Source organism: Lutzomyia longipalpis, chromosome 1, assembly GCF_024334085.1.
Source record: "Lutzomyia longipalpis isolate SR_M1_2022 chromosome 1, ASM2433408v1".
NCBI lineage: Eukaryota > Metazoa > Arthropoda > Insecta > Diptera > Psychodidae > Lutzomyia > Lutzomyia longipalpis.
Genome location: NC_074707.1, coordinates 8,813,334 through 8,835,565, shown reverse-complemented (window position 1 = coordinate 8,835,565; position 22,232 = coordinate 8,813,334). Strand labels below are relative to the sequence as shown.

The 22,232-nt window shown below is 37.5% G+C and overlaps 2 protein-coding genes across 2 annotated transcripts in view; one reads left to right on the top strand and one right to left on the bottom strand.

The window, feature by feature from the left end:
- Positions 1-22,232, bottom strand: part of LOC129787507 (C2 domain-containing protein 5) — a 970,947-nt gene that overhangs the window by 863,012 nt on the left and 85,703 nt on the right. The gene's annotated exons all lie outside the window — the stretch shown is intronic.
- LOC129787910 (uncharacterized) lies at positions 18,721-21,092 on the top strand. Its single transcript, XM_055823753.1, has 2 exons — positions 18,721-18,743; positions 20,483-21,092. Exon 2 carries the CDS (start codon positions 20,492-20,494, stop codon positions 21,014-21,016), a length of 525 nt encoding a protein of 174 aa, XP_055679728.1. The 5' UTR covers positions 18,721-18,743; positions 20,483-20,491; the 3' UTR covers positions 21,017-21,092.

Below are 22,232 nucleotides of genomic sequence, written 5' to 3'. Positions count from 1 at the left end.
CTGTACAGAACCTTTCGTTGAGCGTCTCTGTGAAGGATCCACCCGTGATTTAATGCCAATTATTTATGGTACAAAAATTCCTAATACACCCCCACAACATCACAGGGTGTGTGCAATTTTCGTAGTCAATTATAAGTTTTCGTGTGGTGTGTAATGCGAGCTTCCACAGCGAAGATACATTTCTCAAGTTGAAAGCCAGAGATTCTTCTTGCGCGAATATTTTACCTCACATGGATGATCAAATATTCCTTTTTTCTCTCCCTCACTCTCTCTGAGATATCTTTATATAAGAGTACCTCTCACAGAGGTCCACCACACTTAAAGTATCCACATTGAATTTCCGGAGAAAAACGAAGAAAATTCCTGAGAGGAAATTAATTAAATTATATAGAATGGGAGATTGCAAAGTTTTGTTCTGTATATGTATGATTACGATTTTAGAGAAGGAAGCTTTTAAGTGCAGCGTGCTCCTTGGCAACAAAACCATCCTTCTCCCCTCAACAAGGAGTATCTGAGAGACAAGGCAAAAGACATATCCTTCCCCGTTTATGATGAATTCCACTCTCCATCAAGGGAGAATTTATTTCAAAACTCCGCACTGTATTTCAACGTTTTGGATTTAATTTATATATATTTAGGGTAGGTATGTACTACCTTGCTCCTCAACCCTCCGGTTAATATTCCCAAAGTACTCTCTGCGTGTGAGAAAATTCATCTACATCTTGCGGCGGAATTGCTGTGTGGATCATACCAGTGTGGTGGATGTACTTCTTGTCGCAATGTACCAGGCACAGGGGGGTGGCAGATGGAGTAAAGTTCTCCACCCCCGACATACACCCAGAATTGCTCTATTTTGCCGCGAAATTTCATCAAAGAAGCTCCACCACGTGTAATTACGAGTATGTTCAGCGTTATTTGATTATTTTGTCTCCCGAAAATACCTAGATTACACCCAACAAATGCTCAATGAGCCGACGAGGCGGATTGAAATGAAAAGAATTTTAATATCATTTTATTTTTATATTAAATCTCTTCATATTTATAAAATCGTCGATAAGAGAAGGTATAGATTAAAATGAATCAATTTGATTAAAATATTCTCTGTCCTTCACTGTAATAAATAATTCAAAAAGCCTAAAGGGATTAATCATTTCCTTGATTTCCTTTATTGCCTTTCTTAAGCAATATACAAACATTCTTACAGAAATTGGAAAACTATATGTTCGATAAAAAGCTCCCAATTGAACACATATAAATACATGAAGGTGACTTAAATAATTCCAGTTCTAAAAGAGAAATGTTCAAAAAGATTTCTGTTTCATTTGTAATTTTAATAATTCCAACAATTTGTATTGTCTTTGAGGGACAATGTGAGCCTCCAACAAATTTCGCAATGTTTGGGTTTAATTGCAGAAGAATTTCACTATCTTTAGACGATTATTTCGTACCAATTGCTCATTTATCCGGTCCAACGGATATTTTGAGTCCTTTTACCAATCCTTACGACTCACTGGACAAATTATTTCTTCTGGTGATATGCAAAAGCTCAGAATTATTCAACGGTACGATTATTAAAATACAAATTATATTAAATTTTCAATGTCAACAATTTGATTTGTGGAGTAGAGATGGTTGCCAAGATTTGACACTGAATCCAATGAGAGAAAGGGAAAGTGATCTCGAACTCATATCAAATGTGTGGTACAATCTAACTATTGAAGGGTGCAACGTTCAAGAACATTTTTTCGCCTATGTCTGGTACAACTCCTCGACGAATATTTGGATATTTTGGAATTGTGTGGAAATGCCGGACAATCATCGAGATGTTCAAGCTTGGTTTTTAGCTAAACCAAAAAATCTTAATAAATCAATTTCCCAGCGTTATGGCCTAATGAAGGAATTTTCCGAAATGCTCAATATTTCCGTGACAGAATTCGTTATAAATGACCATTTTCGGAATAAATGCGATGAAAATTATGTTTGTCATTACCACAAAAAATGTGAGAAAAAATCTGAATATAAAATTCTAAATGAAACTAAAGTAGAAAATAAAATTTATGCTCAAATAATAGGAAAATATCAACACATTCCTCTATACTTTTACTATGACTTTGTTGGAATCTTTATTATAATTTGTATATTGTGGTGTCTTAAAATTTGGGCGGAAAAATAAGGAAAACACATAAGAATCTTACTTGACCTATAGAGGAGGAAGTATAACACAAATGGGGAACATTAAGCCCAAATAAAATTTTTAGAGTAAAAATCAAGCTTGATTAGGTATGTTTAATCGTTTATTAATGAGTTCCTTATTCAATGAACGTTCTTATATCAATTATTGCAACACAGAGCTCATAAAAATATGCTGCAGTGAAAAAGGTGAAAACGCATATAAATAGGAAAAGGTAACAGAAAAGACGCCATAATTGTGAAAGAAATGTTAACAAGGATTTGTGCTTTGCTTCTGTGTGTAACATCTCCAACAAATTGTGTCCTTTTTGAAGGATCATGCAAAACATCGACCAATTTTTCTACGTCAAATTTTATTTGCCAAAGAATTTATCGATTTTTCGGAGATCATTTCGTACCTGTTGCCCAATTAACAGGTCCAACGGATATTTTGAGTCCTTTCACCAATCCTTATGACTCACTGGATAAATTATATTTTCGTTTTTCTTGCGACACCTTCTGGAAGTACAGAAATAAACTAATTCCAACAATATTGAATAAAAAAGAAATAATTTTTACATTTCATTTCAAATGTGAACAACTGGCTTTATATGATCGGAACTCTTGTAACATAATTTATGTGAAACAAATCTCTAGTGAAACCGATAGACATATCGATCTCATGCCTTTATCCTTTAAATAGTATAATCAAACCATCAAAGAATGCAACGACGAAAGACAATTATTTGCATACGTTTGGTACAACTCCTCAATGGATATCTTGATATTTTGGAATTGTGTGGAAATGCCGGACAATCATCGAGATGTTCAAGCATGGTTTCTAGCTAAACCAGATAATCTTAATAAAGCAATTTCCCAGCGTTATGGCCTAATGAGCGAATTTTCCGAAATGCTGAATATTTCCGTCACGGAATTTAAAACAAATGATCATTTTCGTGATAAATGTGATGAAAACTTTATTTGCCACTATCACAAGAGATGCGATGTAGGAGAAGGATATGAAGCTGAACCTGAAAATGTAATTAATACTCAAGTTGAAAAGGAATCGAAAAAGATAGTAGAAAAGTCTCAAACATCTTTGCCTAACTATATTTATGCTTTTCCTGCAATTTTAATTCCAATTGTTGTATTTTTATGCTATAAAACTTGCAAAAGTAAGTAAGAGTCTGTTTCAAGAATTCTTAATAAGCATGTTCTTTAAAAACCTTTAATCTTGCCTGAAAATCCTATTATTTTGTTTGAGTTAATTCATTAAAAAAAACGAAAAATGAAACATTATTGTTTTTTAAATTTTAAAAATATTTTTTTTGAACCATTTCATTAAAATTTATCTTATTAAGGCAGGAAATATGTTTATTCTTTTTTTTTCTCTTTTATTAATTAATTCCGACTATTTCAGTCTATATGGGATATATCAATAAATTGGAAAATTCTCTATTTAATAAATTGAAATTACTCAATAGGAACATAATTTACCAATATGTAACTCTGAAAGCCGATTTTGAGGCATTTATTGTTGTTATTGTTATTCATTTAATAAATGGATTTCTTAGGCAATGTACAAACTATTCTTACATCAATATTGTAACACAAAATATTGGGTAATATATAGCACCATGAACAGAATATAAATATACGAATGTGACACAAGAAAGCCTCAGTTGTAGCAGAAATGTTTAAAAAGATTTGTGCTTTACTTTTGTGCTTAACCACTTCGTCCTTTTGTGTTGTCTTTGAAGGGCAATGCAAATTACCCACGAAATTTGCTATCCCTGATTTTGGTTGCAAAGATATTTCTCTAGTAGAAGAATACTACTTTATTCCCATTGCCCATTTAGCAGGTCCAAAGGATATTTTGAGTCCCTTCACCAATCCTTATGACTCGCTGGATAAATTAAATCTTCTAGTGAACTGCCACAGCTCTGATTTTACCTATGGAAGGGATCATGAAGTAGATATTAATTTTTATTTTAAGTGTTCATTATTAGAAGGGTATAGTCTAAACGGTTGTAAATATTTTTTACTGAAACCGAAAAAAGAAACTAATAATAACCGCGTACCAATGTCAAATATGTGGTACAACCTAACCGTCGAAGGGTGCAACGCTCCTGAGCAATTATTCACCTATATCTGGTACAACTCGTCGACGAAAATTTGGATATTCTGGAACTGTGTGGATATGCCGGACAATCATCGAGACATCCAAGCTTGGTTTCTAGCTAAATCAGATAATCTTGATAGAGCAATTTCCCAGCGATATAGCCTAATGACCGAATTTTCAGAAATGCTGAACATTTCCGTCACGACATTCACAGTGAAGTACCCGAAGTAGGGGCTTCATGGATCTGGAGGACTCCGCCCCCTTTCAACTCCCGGCACTGTACCCAAAATGTCACATACACTAACGCTCTGACTCCTGATGAGTCTTACCACTTGTCTCAGCCGAGGCGGTCTGACTCCATCCTCGAAAGACACCCCTAACAGTGCATTGTGGGAGAAGAGAGAGTCCTCTTACGCAAAACAGCCTAAGCTGAAGGGGTAGGCATTCGGGCTTTTTGAACACCTTTTGGGGTCATAGAACTACACTCGGCCATTCCTGAATTTCGACGTCCTCGGCGAAAGATTAAATGAATCAATGATTTGTGGAGGACATCAGCCTATCTCTAACCCCACCTCACTCTTCTATCTCCCATCTCCTAACCTAGTAATCCTATCCCATCAAGCTAACCTAAGCTTGGCCTGTATCTCTTTGAAAGTTCCTTTCCTTTACTCGGGTCATTCTGATTATTAGCGTGCACGCTTACCAATTTCCTAGTAACATGTTACCCTTCGGGTCCCAAGGCCCTTTGCCTTTCTTCAATCTGCTTCAACAGTTCCTTCTGTAAGCATGTATACTGCATATTAATGTTCTCACATATCCGTTGAGCTAGCTTTGTCTTTGAAGTTCCTTTACTGCCATCTCCTTTCGGGTTCCACCTGTAGGCAAGTGCAGGTCTTTCACCCATACACATCCAGGTTAATCGGGGTTATCTCCGGGGTTTGGTGAACAATGCCATGCAGCTATCTGGGAGGAAGTTTGGCAGACGCGTCTGCCAGGCGGTCCCAGAGGCAATACACAGTGACAATTGCTCGCCCCTTTGATTACCCTGCTGTTCAATTCCATACATTTGGACCTTCATTGTCCTGGAGTCCGTTCAAGATCACAAGATGGTGCGTGCATGTGTCTGACTCACCACGCCTACAACATTCAACTATGTGCACTCTGTCTGCCAATGAACTCTTGGATCTGAAATGATACTCAACGATATTTTAATTTCCAAGGATCTACTTCTCACTCTCGAGTTCATCCCAGAAATTAAAGCCTCTGTGTTCTTTTATTACATTTTATTCAGAAAAATCGTCATCTCTCAAATCCACTTCCATTTCCTCTTCTAATTCTTCTAATCCTTCAGGAACACCACACCTCTTGAGGCGATCAGCTGCATATATGGCCTCAAACGGTCGTATTGTCACTTGTGTAGCTGGGGTGTCCTTTATCAAATATCTATCGCGACCCACCACTTTGGCAACAATGTAGGGACCTCTGTATCTGGGTATCATCTTCCTTGATCCTCCTGTCGCTGGAGCAGTGTATCTAACCAACACCAGATTTCCTTCCTTGAATTGTGTGGGCTTCTTCTTCATCAGATTATGTTTTTCGGCTTCAACACGTTGATGTTCCAACATCCTTGCTTCAGCCTTGCTTCTTAGGCTCTGCAAGTCTTCCATCGCAGTGTCTGTTCTTTCTACTGCGGTGGTTACAGCAAATGACAACAGATTCTCCCGTTGTTGTCGAGGATTGTACCCCAACAAGAGCTGATAGGGAGTCTCCCCTGTTACTCTATTTATTGATGAATTGATTGCCCATTGCACAGTCGGCAAATGTTTTGCCCAATCCTTGCCAAGCTCATCTTCTGATAGGCAGCGTAATGAGTCTTTGACTACCCTGAAGATGCGTTCCACCTGACCATTGGCTCTGGCAGTGGCCACAGCCACAGGGGAATGCTGAATGTGATTCTGATTGCAGTATTCCTGGAATTCGCGAGATGTGAACGCAGACCCATTGTCGCTCACTGCAATGCATGGGAGTCCGAAGAATTGTGATATTTCATCCAATGCCCTCGTTGCAGTGAGTGTTGTGGGACGAGCCACAGGTCGAAGAATGGTGAATCGTGTGAAGGCGTCCACAATGGCCAGAATGTGTTCCTTGCCTCCCGATGTACGTGGAAAAGGTCCACAGAAATCAAGATGAACTGTGTGAAACGGTATGGGTTTCTTCTGCATAACGTGCCACTGGTATCGATGTTCGTCTGGGCTGGCTTTATGCATGGCACACTTCATACAGTTTCTGACATATTTTCGGGTTAAGTGTCGAAGTTTTGGGAACCAAAAGTCCTTTTGAATGCTCTTGATGGTTCGGTCGGTTCCCGGGTGTCCACGCTCATCGTGTGCTGCACGCATCACAAAGAATTTCAATCCTGGGGGCACTACAAGGCGATTTCCCTGGGGAGTGCGTCTAAATAACTTGTTGTCCTGCACCACGTATTCTTGCATAATTTGTTTCTGATCCACCTCTCCTTTCAACTTCCCAGTGACCACTGAGTATATTCTCTCCAATTTTGGGCTTTCCATCTGTCGTGCCACTACCCAATCTTCACCAGATATTCCAATTACCCTTACCCATGGATCTTCTTTGTTCCCGTCCAAAGGTACTGGGCATCGGCTAAGAGTGTCTGCATGGGTCATGGCAGTTCCTTCTCTATGCTCCAACACAAAATCAAATGCCATCATCCGTATCCACCAACGTGCCACGCTATCTCTTATCTTGTGCTTGTTTTGTGTCATTTGAAGAGCACTACAGTCCGTCACCACTTTAAACTGCTTTCCCAACAGAAAGTAGCGGAACCTCTCCATTGATTCCACAACTGCCAAGGTCTCCATTTCATATGATGGATACCTGGACTCTGCATCAGTTGCTGCTCTGCTGAAGTATGCCACCGGACGTAGGGGGTCGTTTCCGGTACGTTGCATTAGCACACTTCCTATTCCTAGCTTTGATCCATCGCAGTGTAGCTCATGGAATGCCTCTGGGTTGTAGAGTGTCAACAGCGGTTCACTTGTGAGAAGCTTTTTGATTTGTAGAAAAGCTTTTTCCTGACTTTCACTCCAAGTTATTGTCTTCTCTTGATGAGCTTCCGCCCCTTTCTGTTTCTTCAACAATTCCCTCAAGGGCTGAGAAATCTTTTGGAAATCCGGGATGAATCTCCTGAAATATCCTGCCAGTCCGAGGAATTGACGCACATGGCGCTGGTTCTGTGGCTTTGGGAATTGTTCCACTGCATGAACTTTGGCTTTACCCGGTGACATGCTTTCCCCATTGATGTCATGTCCCAGGAAGTTAATGGAGGAGTGTAGGAATTTACACTTGCTGAGTTTTAAAGTCAGGTTGTGCTTCGCCAATTCAGCAAATAGCTTTTCCAACACCGCCAGATTTTCTTCCACAGATGTAGTAGCTACGATTATATCGTCTACAAAACAGTGCAATGTATCACCCTTTAGTGGCTCTAGCACATGGCTCATTGTGCGCATGAACACTGCAGGGGAATTGGCGAGACCAAACGGCACCCTATTGAATTCATACTGCCCCGATGGTGTGACAAAGGCAGTGAGATATTTAGATTGTTCCTCCACGGCAACCTGGTGGTATCCCATCATCAGGTCAACAGTGGAAAACACTGCTTTTCCCTGCAGCTTATGCACCTCCTCTTCTACGGATGGCATTGGATAATGCTCCTTGACAATCAGTGCATTTAGTTTACGATAATCCACACATAGTCGCAGATCACCGTTCTTTTTCTGCAGAGCCACCATTGGGCTTGCAAATTCTGATGTGGACTTCCGGATAATGTTGTTGTCTAGGAGCTCCTTTAGGGCCTCATCCACCTTTTGTTGCAGCCGCAGGGGAATGCGATAGGGGACATATCTCACCACCTTTGCGTTGTCCTTGAGGGAGATCTTCATTGGGAGCTCAGCATTATGTCCCAACTCCTTGGAAGACAAAGCAAAGCATGTGCGGTACTTGTTGACCAGCTGCACAAGCTTATCCTTAGCCACGTCATCACCTTTGTCTCCAAACTTGAGATCCTCCATCTTCAATTCCCGTCGCTGCATCACCTTGTTCCTCATTTGGTCCTCACGTGTCTCACTTGTCGCGTCTACAGTGGGAATAAGTGTCTGACTTCTCCTTTTGCTTGCTTCCAAATAATTTTGCCCCAGCAGCAAAGGAAATTGTTGGTACTTTTGGGGCACAACATGTATTTTAATTCTGCAGTACCCATCTCCTGATTTTACTCTCGCGCTGGTGGCCCACAATGTTTTCCTCCGTCCTCCTCCATACACCCTAAAGTGGATGGCACGTCCTTCCTTCGACAATCCCAAACTTGTGGCCACGTTTTCCTGCAGCAGGGAGATGTCGCTTCCGCTGTCCAGGAGTGCGTCCAATTTCCTCCCTTCTAATTCGATTTGCGTGAGCGATTTGCGGATGGGGCTTAGGCTGGTGGTACGCTCATGCACCAGCCTAACCCGAAAATCCTTCTTCTCCGGGCACTTAGACGCCAGATGTTCATCAGAGTTGCAGATGAAACATCTTTTCTGCCTATTTCCCCGGCGACTTCCACCCGATTGTCCGGATTGGGGCTTCCTTCGCTCAGTCTTGATAGCATCATCTTTCCATGAATTGCGATATTGACGATCGCGTGATCTTCCCCTATAGTTCGGCTTGTGTCTCCCTTCACAGGAGCGGGAGCGATCTCGCCTCGGGCTTCGGCTTAGATGTCGGCGATCCCTGCGTCGTTCTCTCATTCTATTGTCCCTCTCGCGTGAGCGGTTCCTCTCACTTCGACGAAAAGTTCCACGCACAGAGTAGCGATTGCGTGAGTTGTGATTGCTGTCATCGAGTCGCTTTAACGCCAGCATCAGCTCAGGTATTGATTGGGGATTGGTGCATGTCAATGATGAGCGCTCTACATGCCCCGGCACTCCCTGGATTATGTATTTTATTATTAACCGAGTAGACAGTCCAATGCGCTGGCCCAGGGCATACTTGCCCATGACATAGGCCTCCACCGGTTCATCCCTCTTGCGGGTGGCCTCCATTTTCACCATGGCGCTCAAGTCGTCCACATCATCCGGGAAGAATTTTAAAAGTGCCTCTTTTAGCTTGGGCCATGTATATGCCAAGTCCATGTTTCCCTCCAGCCATGATCGTGCTGCCCCTTTTAGCCTCATGGTGGCTATGATTACCTTTTGTTCATTGGTAATGCTGAACTGGGCGCAGCATTTTTCGACCATTTCAACCCATTTCTGGGCTGACAGGGTTCTGTCCTGGTCCGGATTAAATTCGGGAAGCATAGATTCAACTTCCCTTTTTCCTATGGACAGGCCCAATAGCGGCACAGTGGGGTATTCCCGTGTTTCCGGGAAACCCCTGAATACAGAGCTGTCGGTCTCACTGAGCCTTGGTGGGACCTCACCCTGCTCCTCGGCATCTCCAGGGTTATTTCTCCTGGTTGATGTGAGCCAGCGTTGGAACTGCACAAGAGTTTCTTCGTCCATTTCACTAATCACTTTTCACTTAACGCGTGTTGCTTGACTGAGAGCGATATGCGGAATGCTTTGTCCCGAGAGAAACGCAGAGTGCTTTGCCTCGACAAAGAAGACTTAATGCTTTGTCCTCCTGATGACTCACACATTTTCTCAGGACTTGAAAATTTTCCACTCGCTCGGTTAATTTACCTGAAGCTTACTCACCGCCTTCGGCAATTATCGTTTACCCTCTTGTCAGTCGATGAGTAATCCTCACTTTCTCCTGATCCCAGTCGATCTCGTTCCCCTTCTCTCTTCTTCTCTTTCTAGCGATCTGAAAAGCTTCAGTTGCATTAGTATTGGGGTTCTTTTTCTATGACTGGTAATTTTCCACTCTTTCATTCTCAATCAGCATCATTCATGGGCCCCATTTCTCACACACATACATACGTGCATATATACATACATATATCTGCATGCCCACGCCATATCTTTGCGATTAGAAAAAGAATACTTATCTTTGTGAATTGCTGAATCCTTTTTCCATCTTTACACTACACACTTGGGGATCTGTTCAGATCCCACTTCTGAATGAAGTACCCGAAGTAGGGGCTTCATGGATCTGGAGGACTCCGCCCCCTTTCAACTCCCGGCACTGTACCCAAAATGTCACATACACTAACGCTCTGACTCCTGATGAGTCTTACCACTTGTCTCAGCCGAGGCGGTCTGACTCCATCCTCGAAAGACACCCCTAACAGTGCATTGTGGGAGAAGAGAGAGTCCTCTTACGCAAAACAGCCTAAGCTGAAGGGGTAGGCATTCGGGCTTTTTGAACACCTTTTGGGGTCATAGAACTACAACAGCAAATGATCATTTCCGTGACAAATGTGATGAAAAGTATGTTTGCAATTACCACATGAGATGTGCAAAAGAAATAGTATATGAAGTTGAATTGGAACCAGAAAATGAAATCAAAAGAAAGATAATAGTGGAAAAATCTCAAACACCAGTTCTCTATTATATCTATATCTTAGTTGGGATTTTCATTTTAATTAGCTTGTTTTTGTGCATTAAATCTTGGGCGAACAAATGAAAAAATTTAAAAAGCAAAACGGTTGAACTTCTAATGAAAGGCTCAAAGTATGTCAAAAGCTCAGGATTAAGATTAAGAACAAAAAAGCTTTTAAAGTTATTTTATTTTTTAATTTTTTTATCAAAGAAAAAATACGTAAATAAAAATTTTTCAGACTAAACTTTGGGTTTTTCAATTAATAAAACCTTTGAATTATTATCATTTTTCTCCCCATTGAATCTGCTTTTAACCCTTTCGTGTTTTATGGGTCATACGTTGACCCAAACATGAAACATTTTATTTTCACAATTTTTTATGAATGAAATTGTTTTTCCTAGTAAGAAATACGAAATTCACACAGAAAAAGTCGAAGAAGCCGTTTTGCATGAAAAAATTCTCCTTAGTTCGTTTAAAGAATAAATATCGGGTTTTTATATTTCACGGACGCGAAAGTGTTAAACAAATCTTTAAAATATTTTATCAACTTTAAAATATTTAACAGAGTCATGTTCAAACATAGAAGATAATGGTGCTTACGTATTAATTAAAACCTATATGCATCCACTTGAAGGTAAACTTCGGCAAAAGCACCACTAAAAGTTTAGGCAACAAGCAACTTTTGGCACCTCTGCGACTCTCACTCCTTCTTGTGTTTTTCTGCCTAAACTTTCTCACACAAAGTGGTACGTCGTTGTTCCAACAAGCTCCTTGTTCACACCTGAAACTTGGCAATTGGGGATGTTTTCTTCCTGCAAAAGAGCGATGTGTGCGGCCTTCGTGCGGAATGGCGCGCTTCATCTCCTTATCAGACGGATGCAAAGTTGTCGCAAAAGAGGAGTTGTCTGTGTAGACGAGCAATTCTTGAATAAAGACACGTTGTTCACAGCAGGAGTCTTCCAACATCTCACAAGCCAGCCACATGCTTCCCTTTATATGTATGTGATGGGGCGGGGGTGGTTGATATCCTACACCCTCCACCACAAGGTGAGTTTTACGTTAATGGGTGGTGTTGTATTTGCAAGCTCAAAATGTTTAGTGCTTCATAATGTGATTACACGTGTGAACTTGGCGCAACCATCATCAGTGCTGTGAAGAAGTATGCTCCTTATTGCTCTTCATGGGCGGTCATGTGGGGGTTGGAGAGGGTTTTGCGTAAAACCATTGTGAAATGAGGTGAGATTAAAACACACCCAGAAACCACAAATTTTATAGAAATGTCACCAGTTACGAGACTCTTGACACTTCCTACGACCTTCTGAGGGGCTCCCGTGTGTAATTTGCTTGATATTAAATTAGATAACTTTTGTAGATATTTACCGAGTAAATAGAGCACCCCGGGAGTTACTGAAGATTGCACAGAGATCGGGTTGTATTACATTCCCTTTCAAAAATTCGCTTTCTTTTAAGAAAAAAAAAACAAGAAGATAAAATTTTCCTTATACCCCCACAGGCTAAAATTATCCAAAGATAAATCTCAAGAGATCACCCTCAACATCATCACCCACCCCCAAAATTCTCTCATCCCTAAAAAAACACTTGCACTTGTTTTTTTAGGAAAATTGCACCACACTTTTCTACCTCATTCCTTCCCATGGGCGTGGGAAAAAGACCTTTTTCACCACCCACAAGGGAGAAGCGTCACCCCAGGGTGAAAGATTGAAAGTGGATGCATTTCCACAACAAACTATTTAACTTTTGCAGAGCATCTGCCATTTGCATAATATTACTCACGCTTTTGTACAACAACAAACCATCATACTGGGATTTTTTCTACGATCCCCACCCCCTCCTCTCTCTCTCTCTATCAGTAAACCACCTACATATTTCCCAAAGCACCCCACCACCCTGCTGTCGCACGAGAAGAAAAACTTTTCACCGAAATTTTGTTACGACACCCCCATATTCTGCTCTTGTTTCACCCATTTACCGACATTAATCTCACAGCGAACACAAGAGGTTGAACCAAGGTGAGCTTTTCCTTTTCCCAAATTGAGAAGTACTACAAGTGTGTGAGAGAGAACTTTTATATTGACGCCCGTTGTGGGGAATTTCACAAAAATTGCTCCGGAAGAAGTGAAGCAATTTAGAACAAGATGGAAAATACAACAAAATGCTTTCTTCACCTTCATTTGATCGAAAAGTCCTCAAAAGGAAATACTTTTCTTCGATGATGCTTTTCTATTTTTCCAAAACAATTTGTTGGGGTGAACACAAAAAAAATTTTGCAGTGTATTCGTAATATGTACAGGAAACTCCCTATTTAAAAATTTTAGTGTTTCCTCAAATCTAGTTGCTATTTTAAATTTCAGTATTTTCCAGTAATCAGTATTTTAGTAAAAAAAAATGCAAAGAAAATTATCTTTCAGAGAAGCATTACCAAACATCGAATTTTTGGACATTATCACTTTATAATAATGTTATGTTTTTTTTAAGGCAGAAATAGCCTCACACAAGACCAATTATCTTATCACCAACAAAAAAATGCATGGGAGATTATAAATATAAAATCGTTTTAATTTCTGAGACATTCAATTCAGCGATTATTCAGTTTCATTTTGATTGCCGAGTAAAATTGAGTTCACTTTAGAATTGAAACATTTGTGGAGAAACTTAAAATGGATCTATGGAGGTGATTTTCAAATTATAAAAGTAATAGTTTTGTGTATAATTCACATTTCTTTTTGTAACTTTCCCAAAGGATAATTTTACTTTTCCTCCCTTTTGTGGTGAATACTTTGGAGCAGGACATAATGTGTGATGAATATGGCATTGATACAGAGACGGGCTTCCAATATAATGTTACAAATGCAAAAGGAGACACAGAAGTAATGAATAGTAGTGTTTGTATTGTAAATAAATTAGACACTTCAGATCATCGTGAAAATCACAACGCAGATGCCGAATACATTTCGCATTTAAACATTACAAATATATCGATGAACCATCTTCCCCTTAATTTACTCGAAAAATTACCATCACTGAGAAAATTAACTGTGTGGTACACCAAAATGAAGCATATCCCAAAAATATCTCACAAAAATATCACAATAATTGATTTTGGATACAATAAAATCATCTCAATTGAAGAGAATGCCTTCCAAGATTGTTCTGCTTTAACTGAAATCAAATTGAGACTCAGTGAGATGGTTATTTTGAAAGACAAAATCTTTCCTCTGGAGAGAAAATACAAAACAATTCTTTTATATGCGAAAAAACTCAAGAATATATCAAAAAATGTTTTCAAAGATCTGCATGTTCGTGCAATGTACCTTATCTTTAACTCCATCGAAGAATTATATCTTAATTTATTCAGTAGCATTGCGGGTTTACAGTTGTTAGATTTTGGTTATAGCAATTTATCAAAGGTGCACGCCTCATTTGTTGATTTCCTATCAACTAAATTTACACTTTACTTAAATAACAATAATTTAGTAACTTTAGACTTGAGTGATATTGAGCTTCGTTATCTTGTTGCTTCCAATAATAAGCTCGAAAATCTTACAATTGGAAAAAATTGGCAAGAAATAAAGGCCACCGATAATAAAATAAATAAAATATCATTAGAAAATTCATTTGAAACACTACAACATCTTAATTTAAACAATAATCTTTTGGGGAATGATTTACAAGAAATCTGCAAATGTACAAATTTGCAAAGCTTATCACTAGATGGAAATAGCATTAGCGACATAGGATTGTGCTTTTCTAACTTGAGATATTTGGAACAAGTTTCTTTGAAGGGAAATGAAATTTATGAAATTCATCAAAATAGTTTTCATCCGGAAAATAGTATTAAATTCCTGGATTTATCACAAAATAATTTGGAGGTATTGCATGAAAATTCTTTTCCAATTTTCCTAAATATGCTACACATTAAATTGAATAATAATAGAATTGTTGCCCTTTACGAGAATCCAAAAATTTTTATGCCATATTTGAAAAAAATTGAAATACTTAACAATAATTTTGAATGTTATCACCTTCAACGGATCTGGAAAACAATGGTGGAGCAGAATGTTGAAATTGATGATTTTAATAAAATCCGGTGCAATGATATTGTAGCTATGTCAATATATACAAAAATTTTAGTAATACTCGATAAAATTCCTCATATGTCCGATAAAATAAACTCCCACAAAAGAGATATTAAAACAGTAAAAGAAATTGTTCGTCAACTTTCAAATTCCCAAGCTGAAGATAGATTGAAAGATAATGCAATTGAAAGTGATATTTTTTCAGTTAAACAAGCATTATCGAAATTTGAAAATTCTCAAGAGAAAGTCAATTTGAAAATAAATTCAATTGAAAATGAATTAAAATTAGTAAAAGAAACTGCCTTAAAATTAGAAAATTCCCATACTGAAGATAGAGAGAAATTAAATTTGCTTGAAAAAGATATGAAATTTGTTAAAGAAACTGTCATTAAGATTGTGGATTCTCAAGCTGATGATAAAGAAAAAATAATTAGTTCACTGAAAAGCGATATTGATTCATTAAAGGAAATTATCGTTCAATTTATAAAAACTGAAAGTGAAGAAAGGGAGAAAATAAAGGAAAATCAAAAGGCACTTGAAAAAGAAGTTTCCAAGAGGAAAAATGAAACAATTTTTTATGCATTGTGTGAATTTGCGGCAAATTTATTTTTGTCAAATAAATAAATGAAAAACAATGAAAATTCAGCAATATTACTTCTTTTACTTCTTTGTAAGAAAAGAAAGCTTTAAAGCTTCCTACAGATATGATGGAACTAAATGCTTGAATTGCGTGGAATTTAACTGAACAACAAATCATCCTTCCTCACATCACCTAAAATCCTTTTAGCAACAACCATACATAGAAGGACAACCCGAGAAGCCACTGAATTGTTTCTCACGTAGGAGCCACACCATGAAATGCTGTACATTGCAATTAATGCAGTCGGTAAACTCAGTCTGGGATGGTTTCAGGGGGTGATGGGTTTTGATACCAAAAAGTGGCCACTTGTGCAGAGGTTTCCTGCCAAGAGGGGGTGTGCAGATTGGTCGACAAAAGGTCTCAACCATACGCTCAAGTGATATAAACAATGCCACGATGTAACCCAAATGTTTGTCACTTTCATTCCCATCTCTTTTCCTTTCTGCCCAGACGAGCGTACTGAAAGGCATGGAAATTTGTTGAATGTGGACCCATTTACAATGGTCAACAGCTAGTTCATCTTTCCGCAATGGGCACATACACCCACACACATCGGACCTAATTAAAACATCCTCCATCATCCTACCTTTTGCCAACATGTCGCCCTCGGCACCACACTAACAGGTAAAAGCTTTTTTTTCATAAACATATAGTCAGTTTGAGTCAGTACATAGGTATGCAATTATATATTTTAGAGGGCAATGTACTCAATGTGAATTAATAAAATATATGTAGGTAGTGGGACGAATGAGAATTGGTCAAATGGGAAATTTGTGCCATTGTGTGCATTTTTTATGAATTTACTATTGTTGTAAATTTATTTGCATTTTCCCTTTTTGCGTGAAATTATTTATGCGTGCATCTCACACATAGTTTGTTGTTGTCCAGCAAACAATATTTATTTCGTATGTTCGCAATTTAACCTGCTATGTATAACACCCCGAAAGGAGCTTTTCGGAATATGTATCTGCATAACATAAAATTTTCTGAATTACAAAACAAATATTCAGAATTCTGCGAATAAAAGCAAAATTATACGGTAGGTAACACAAAATAAAAGAATAAAGAGTGGACAGTAGAAATGAATATTAATCAAAGGCCATTAAAATATTTTTTTTTCAATATTAAACAAACATTCCAGATGCATCCCTGAGAGTAATGTAAATCAAAATGCAATTAAGTACTCCGAACAAGTATTATATTTCGTAATAATGAATGCAATTTTCCCCTTTTGCATTGATAAAATTCAGATTTTAATTGCATCGGACTACATTTACTTTTTTTTATGCAAAGTTAATGAAGCAACAAAAAATTGCATTAACTTTGTTGAATTTATATTTAATTAAAATATATTTTTCATCTGAATATCTTACACTAAATTTATCCAATTCAATTTCCATTAAAGGTTTTGTCTATTTAGCATTCATATCTACATTTGTGTGTACATAACACGGGTAGTTTCTGTTGTTATAAATGCACGTAAATATGTACACGAGATATTATAGTAATTTGTAAAGGTCCGGCCATATTAAGTTTGATTTTAATCAGCATGTGATGAAAAAGATGCATAAACAGATTTTAATTAATTCCTCTCTAATTAATTACTCCCCAAATAATTTCATGATAAATATTGGGAGATAATCCAAACCAAAAGGAAAATTCTCCCCTTTGCCACTCCTGTAGAATTTAATGATTGCGATTTAATGAAGTTCATCGATGTGGTTTGTGCAGGATGGTTGATAATTGAATGGTTTACATGCTATGCTATTTAAAATGAATCAATTAAATGCATCATCCTCAACTTATGTTTCTCCAATGGTGTTTGAATTATGAGCGTATGAACGGCACATAAATGTATGCAAATGCTTATGGATTTTTCCCCCAAAGAACATCACCAATGCCTTTCTCGTCAATTCCACGCGGAATTATTCAACATTAAACTATATGGCGACAGTGCAAACGAGAGACAGGATATTTTGAAGAATGGACCTCAAGGGGGAGAGATTGCATAATTTGGTGTACTTGTAAATTAATGATTGATTATAAATAATTTTCACTTCTTTCTTAGGCCTCAAAATGCCTTAAGAGCTCAGAAAACTCCTTAAATTCCCTTTGAAAATTCTTCAACAAGAATTAAAAAAAATATATTTCTTTCTAAAAGAAATCCAATGTTCAAGCCAAGAATGAAAACACTAAATAATAATTTTTAAAAAATCAAATGAAAAATATTACAGCTCATGTTGGAGAGAAACAAATCAATTTTAGTTGTTAGCAAAGTGAGGTGTTTGACCGATGACCCTGTTCCGGGTACTCTACACCATTCGCAAACACCTCCACCTTGGAAAGACGTGTAAGCCATCGGTTAAAATTGTGAACGGCCAGCACACATAAATCATCATAATGCATGCTGCGAGTATTTAACGTGTGCTGGTCAATTGTGTAAATGGAATTAATGGATATTCGATGAGGAAATCAAATAATTGAGGAGCATTGCGTTTCATGTCCAACATAAATCTGATGGATTTCAGTCAACATTGGTGCATCATCTAAATTTTCCCAAAAACCCATTTCTGCGTGAAATCTCTCGGCTCGCTCGGTGGGATTGTCGCGTCCCATTAATTTTCACGTGAATATTTTTTATCATTTACATTGCTGGCATTGCTGCAAAAATTGCACAGATAGTTAAATGCAAATCTATGCTTTTGGCAGTTAGAAGATAGGAGGGCGTGGATGATGAAGTGTGAAGCTTTTAACCTTCTCGCGTCTAAAATCAAACAAAATGTTTTCTTATGCAAGAGCGATAAGTTTGTTTATAGTTTTTTTTTTGAAGGTAATAGAGAGAGAAAATCATGGGGAATTTTATTTGAAATTCCTTATCAGCATTTATGTTGCTCAGTATACCAGCATTTTTACCCAATTCTTCCCATGTTTTCGTACCAAAAATGAAAACAATCAATCATTTCTCTCACTTGAGTTCCTCCGCCACAGTACGGAGTGTGCAAATTGCGAGGGAATATTTTGTTTTTGGAAGGAATGATGAAAAAAAAAACATATAAATAACACTGAGAGAACAAGAGTACTCAGGAGTACGTCGCCAATTTGTAATTCGTGCTTTTATTTGCTAAGCAAACACCAAATGCGGTGCATAAAGTGCTTTTCGGGAATTTTTGTGTTTTTCCTGGTACGTGCTTTTGCGAAAATTTTCCTCTCGTGTGCATTTGGGAGAAAATTTAATAAAAAATTATATATAAAACATGCTTCACCCGAAATATCAATGAAAATCTCGGTGCAAAATTGAATTTAATCATAGTGCAAATAATACCTTGAAAATTTTCAATTCATAAAAATATGCAAAAAATAAAATTTGTGCTTCGTGATTTTTTTATCGTTTGGCATTGTAGATAAACCACACCATGTGAAAGCTAGATAAATCACACATTCAGACTTCGAGGCGTCGTGAGCTTTTTGTCGCCTCGTCGAGCATATTTTCCCCATGTATATACTTTGCATACGCTATGCTTTATTGTGGCTTTTTTTATTATTAATTTTAGCCAGCAGTGTGTGTGTAAATAAACTGTGATGATCCCTCTCGCAGTTCATTCTCAAAACTTGAGTTTTTCTAATCCATTTAGTGACTTTTTTGTACTCGTCTCAGAGCTATGTACAATATTTCTGTTTTCTTGCAAAAAAAAAAGAAGAAAAAAAAGATAATAGAATTTCGGTCTTAATCTGCAGCACGAGCGAAAATATTCTCAATTTTTTTCCACTGTGGCATCTTCAGCTAAATTATGGGGATACTCGCGCCAGAGAAAGAATTTGCCATGTTTTACGTCGATTGGTGTTTGCAGAAGAATTCCGTGGTTCGAAGAATCAATAAAAACAGGTTCAATAAAAATGAAAATGATCCACCAAATTATCACTTTTATGGAAGGACCGTTTCAGAGTGTGAAATATATTTTGTATATATTTTGGTTTGATATGGGAAAATTTTACTGCGTAGAACATACAAAATGAGTTTAATTTTATGCCCAAAAATGTAAATATTTGGATTTTGGTGCAAAGACTTTCAGCAGCGTGTGGAAAGTTATATTCCTATCTCTTTTAATATTTGGCACAGTGAAAGATTTAGCAATAGGAAGTGATAAAATGTTAAAAATTTCAATGCAAACCCATAAAATTTCTCATGAATGACTTTGAATTTCTAAAGAACTTTTAAGAGCTTTTAAAATAATTTAAATTATAAATTTTTTAAAAGAAAATATTTTATTTTTCTTTACAATTGATTGAACCTTAAGACGTCGAACACGCTTTGAGAACTTTCACAGAATCTTAACGTTTCACAATTCACAATAAAGTTTAAATTCAGACACATAAAACATGCAAAATTCACTAAAAATAATCTTTGGGGTGCCAAAGTTCAATTTAAACAAAAATCCCCACAAAAGTATAATAAATTACAACAACCATCGAGACAACGACGGTAATTCCAAAAGCATTGGCTTTTGAAACACTCCACAAAATGACTTTATCGTGTGTGAGCTGACGCAGTATTGAGAAGACGCGATGTTCTCATAAAATTCAGCGTCAATGTAAATATTATCGGTGCTAAAAGTGAAATATTCGACTGCAAATTTCGAGCGAGAAGAATTTTCCTTTTGAGTCACGTCGTTGTATATTTCTGAGAGTTTTGCGCCTGATTTGCATACAACGCGCCCTGCCTCGTTGGTTAATTTGCTAAAAAGGCTATCATTTGTTGTATTCAAATGAGGTCATTTCCATATGCAAATTGCTTTCTTGTGTGAGTGTGTTGTTTTTTCTCACTCACCCGCATTTTTGGGCCACATTGTTTGGGGGTGGATGGGTGGGTTGAAAAGGGGTGTCGCACCCGCGCTCAGATGCTCTCATTTTCATCTTTCGCAGGCATCGTCAATGGGGCAGAATGTTGCCACTACAGAGGCAATCGGGAGTGCAACGGCAGCCGATGATGCACAGGAGATGATGCCCTTGAGATCACCTCCGTGGAATTTATTCAACCATCTCAGGCCATTTGCACCGAAGCACCACTCAAAGGAGTTCAAGACATCGTACCAGATCAATCCAGATATCATCCACAAGTGGGAGAGTGCCTTCGTAAAAACTGGGATTCCTGCTTTTAGCACCCATCTCCTCGCAAAGGAGAAACCACCCACACATCAGCCAACATTCATCCATGCATTCAATGGGCATGCAGCCATTCCAATTTTAGCGGACACCGGAGCTGAACTCCTCGCAGACTACCAAAAGCATCAGCTGAAGAAGCACAGAAAAACCCTCTGGAAGAATCTCATTGTTGGACCACAGAAAGCTCTGAGAAAGCTCGCAAAGATTAAAGTGAATTTCTCAGGGCTGGGCGCATTGTATGGCACCGATGATTTTGGGCATGATTTGGGAGGTGGGTACGACGGGAATACCTGATAGAAGAATAAAACACACGAAAAAAGAAGGTCAAATTGGGCATGGATGATTGGTTTGAAGAAATATAAAGTGAGAAGATGACAAGTTCCGTTGTTTAAATTTTTCACACTTGTTCCCAGAGTTGTTTATATTCCAGATAATCATACGGAGGAAGAATATAAGAATTTTTTTTTGTTCAAGTTCATCTTGAGGAGAGTAGGTAGCATGAAAGCTTTCAAAAAGCTCTCAGAATCGTATTTCAAAACTTCAAAGTCATTTTTGTAGAACTAATTAACTTTTATTACATTTTTTTGTATAATCATTTAAACCCTTTAATTAAAAAAACTAATTGATTGTGAATAACTAAAAATTATTATTATTAAAAATCAATCAAAGGTTAATTTTTGATAAAAGCCATTGTGAATAAATCAACCACAATTTTACATTAATTTTGAAAATAATTGGTTTATTTAACCGTCAATCAGGCCATCAATAATACCAAACAAAAATTTAATTTTGTGTTATTAAATTAAATTTCCACCGTAATGACTTTTCTACGAAATCTCCCAAAAGCTTTGTTCTATAAATTCTATTGAAAGCATAATTAATACTTATGAATTAATGTAAATCTAGTGCTAATTAGTTTCCATTTAATTAGTTAGTTAATTAATTAGTTATTTAATTAGTTAGCCCCCGGAAGGAGAAAATTACTCCTAAAGAAATTTCTGCAGTTTCCATTTAATTACCCTTTATAAGAATATTTAAAAAAAATTTAATTGCAGATAGTTGGTAACGCATGGTACCAAGCGCCTCCATTGCTATTCTTGCTTAAGAAAAATATTGACGGAATCTTCACAAACACAGTAAAAAGTTTCAAAGAAGGATAAAAAGAAAAATTTCTTATGAGATTTCTTTAAAAAAATTGATGACCTGAAGAAGATCTTATATGAAGCCGAAACATAGGCTGACGAACTTTATTTTAAAGTTCATAAAACTGACCAAAAATCAGTCTTTCTTCATGAACTCTCAACATCAGAGGAGTCAATCATAGGGGAATATCAAAGGAGATTCTCAAAGAAACCAAAAATTCTCTTCAAAGAATATTTGAGCAACTCTGTTTGGCAATATTCTGAATGAAAAATAGATTGACAGTTTAATACATGTCAGGGCACACGATGCCTTTGAGAAACGAGTGTGCCCTCGTCCAAACACAATATTAAAGTGTCTGCCAGTCATT

Coding starts and splice junctions, on each gene's coding strand:
- LOC129787910 (XM_055823753.1), top strand. CDS start 20,492: ATGGGGCAGAATGTTGCCACTACAGAGGCAATCGGGAGTGCAACGGCA.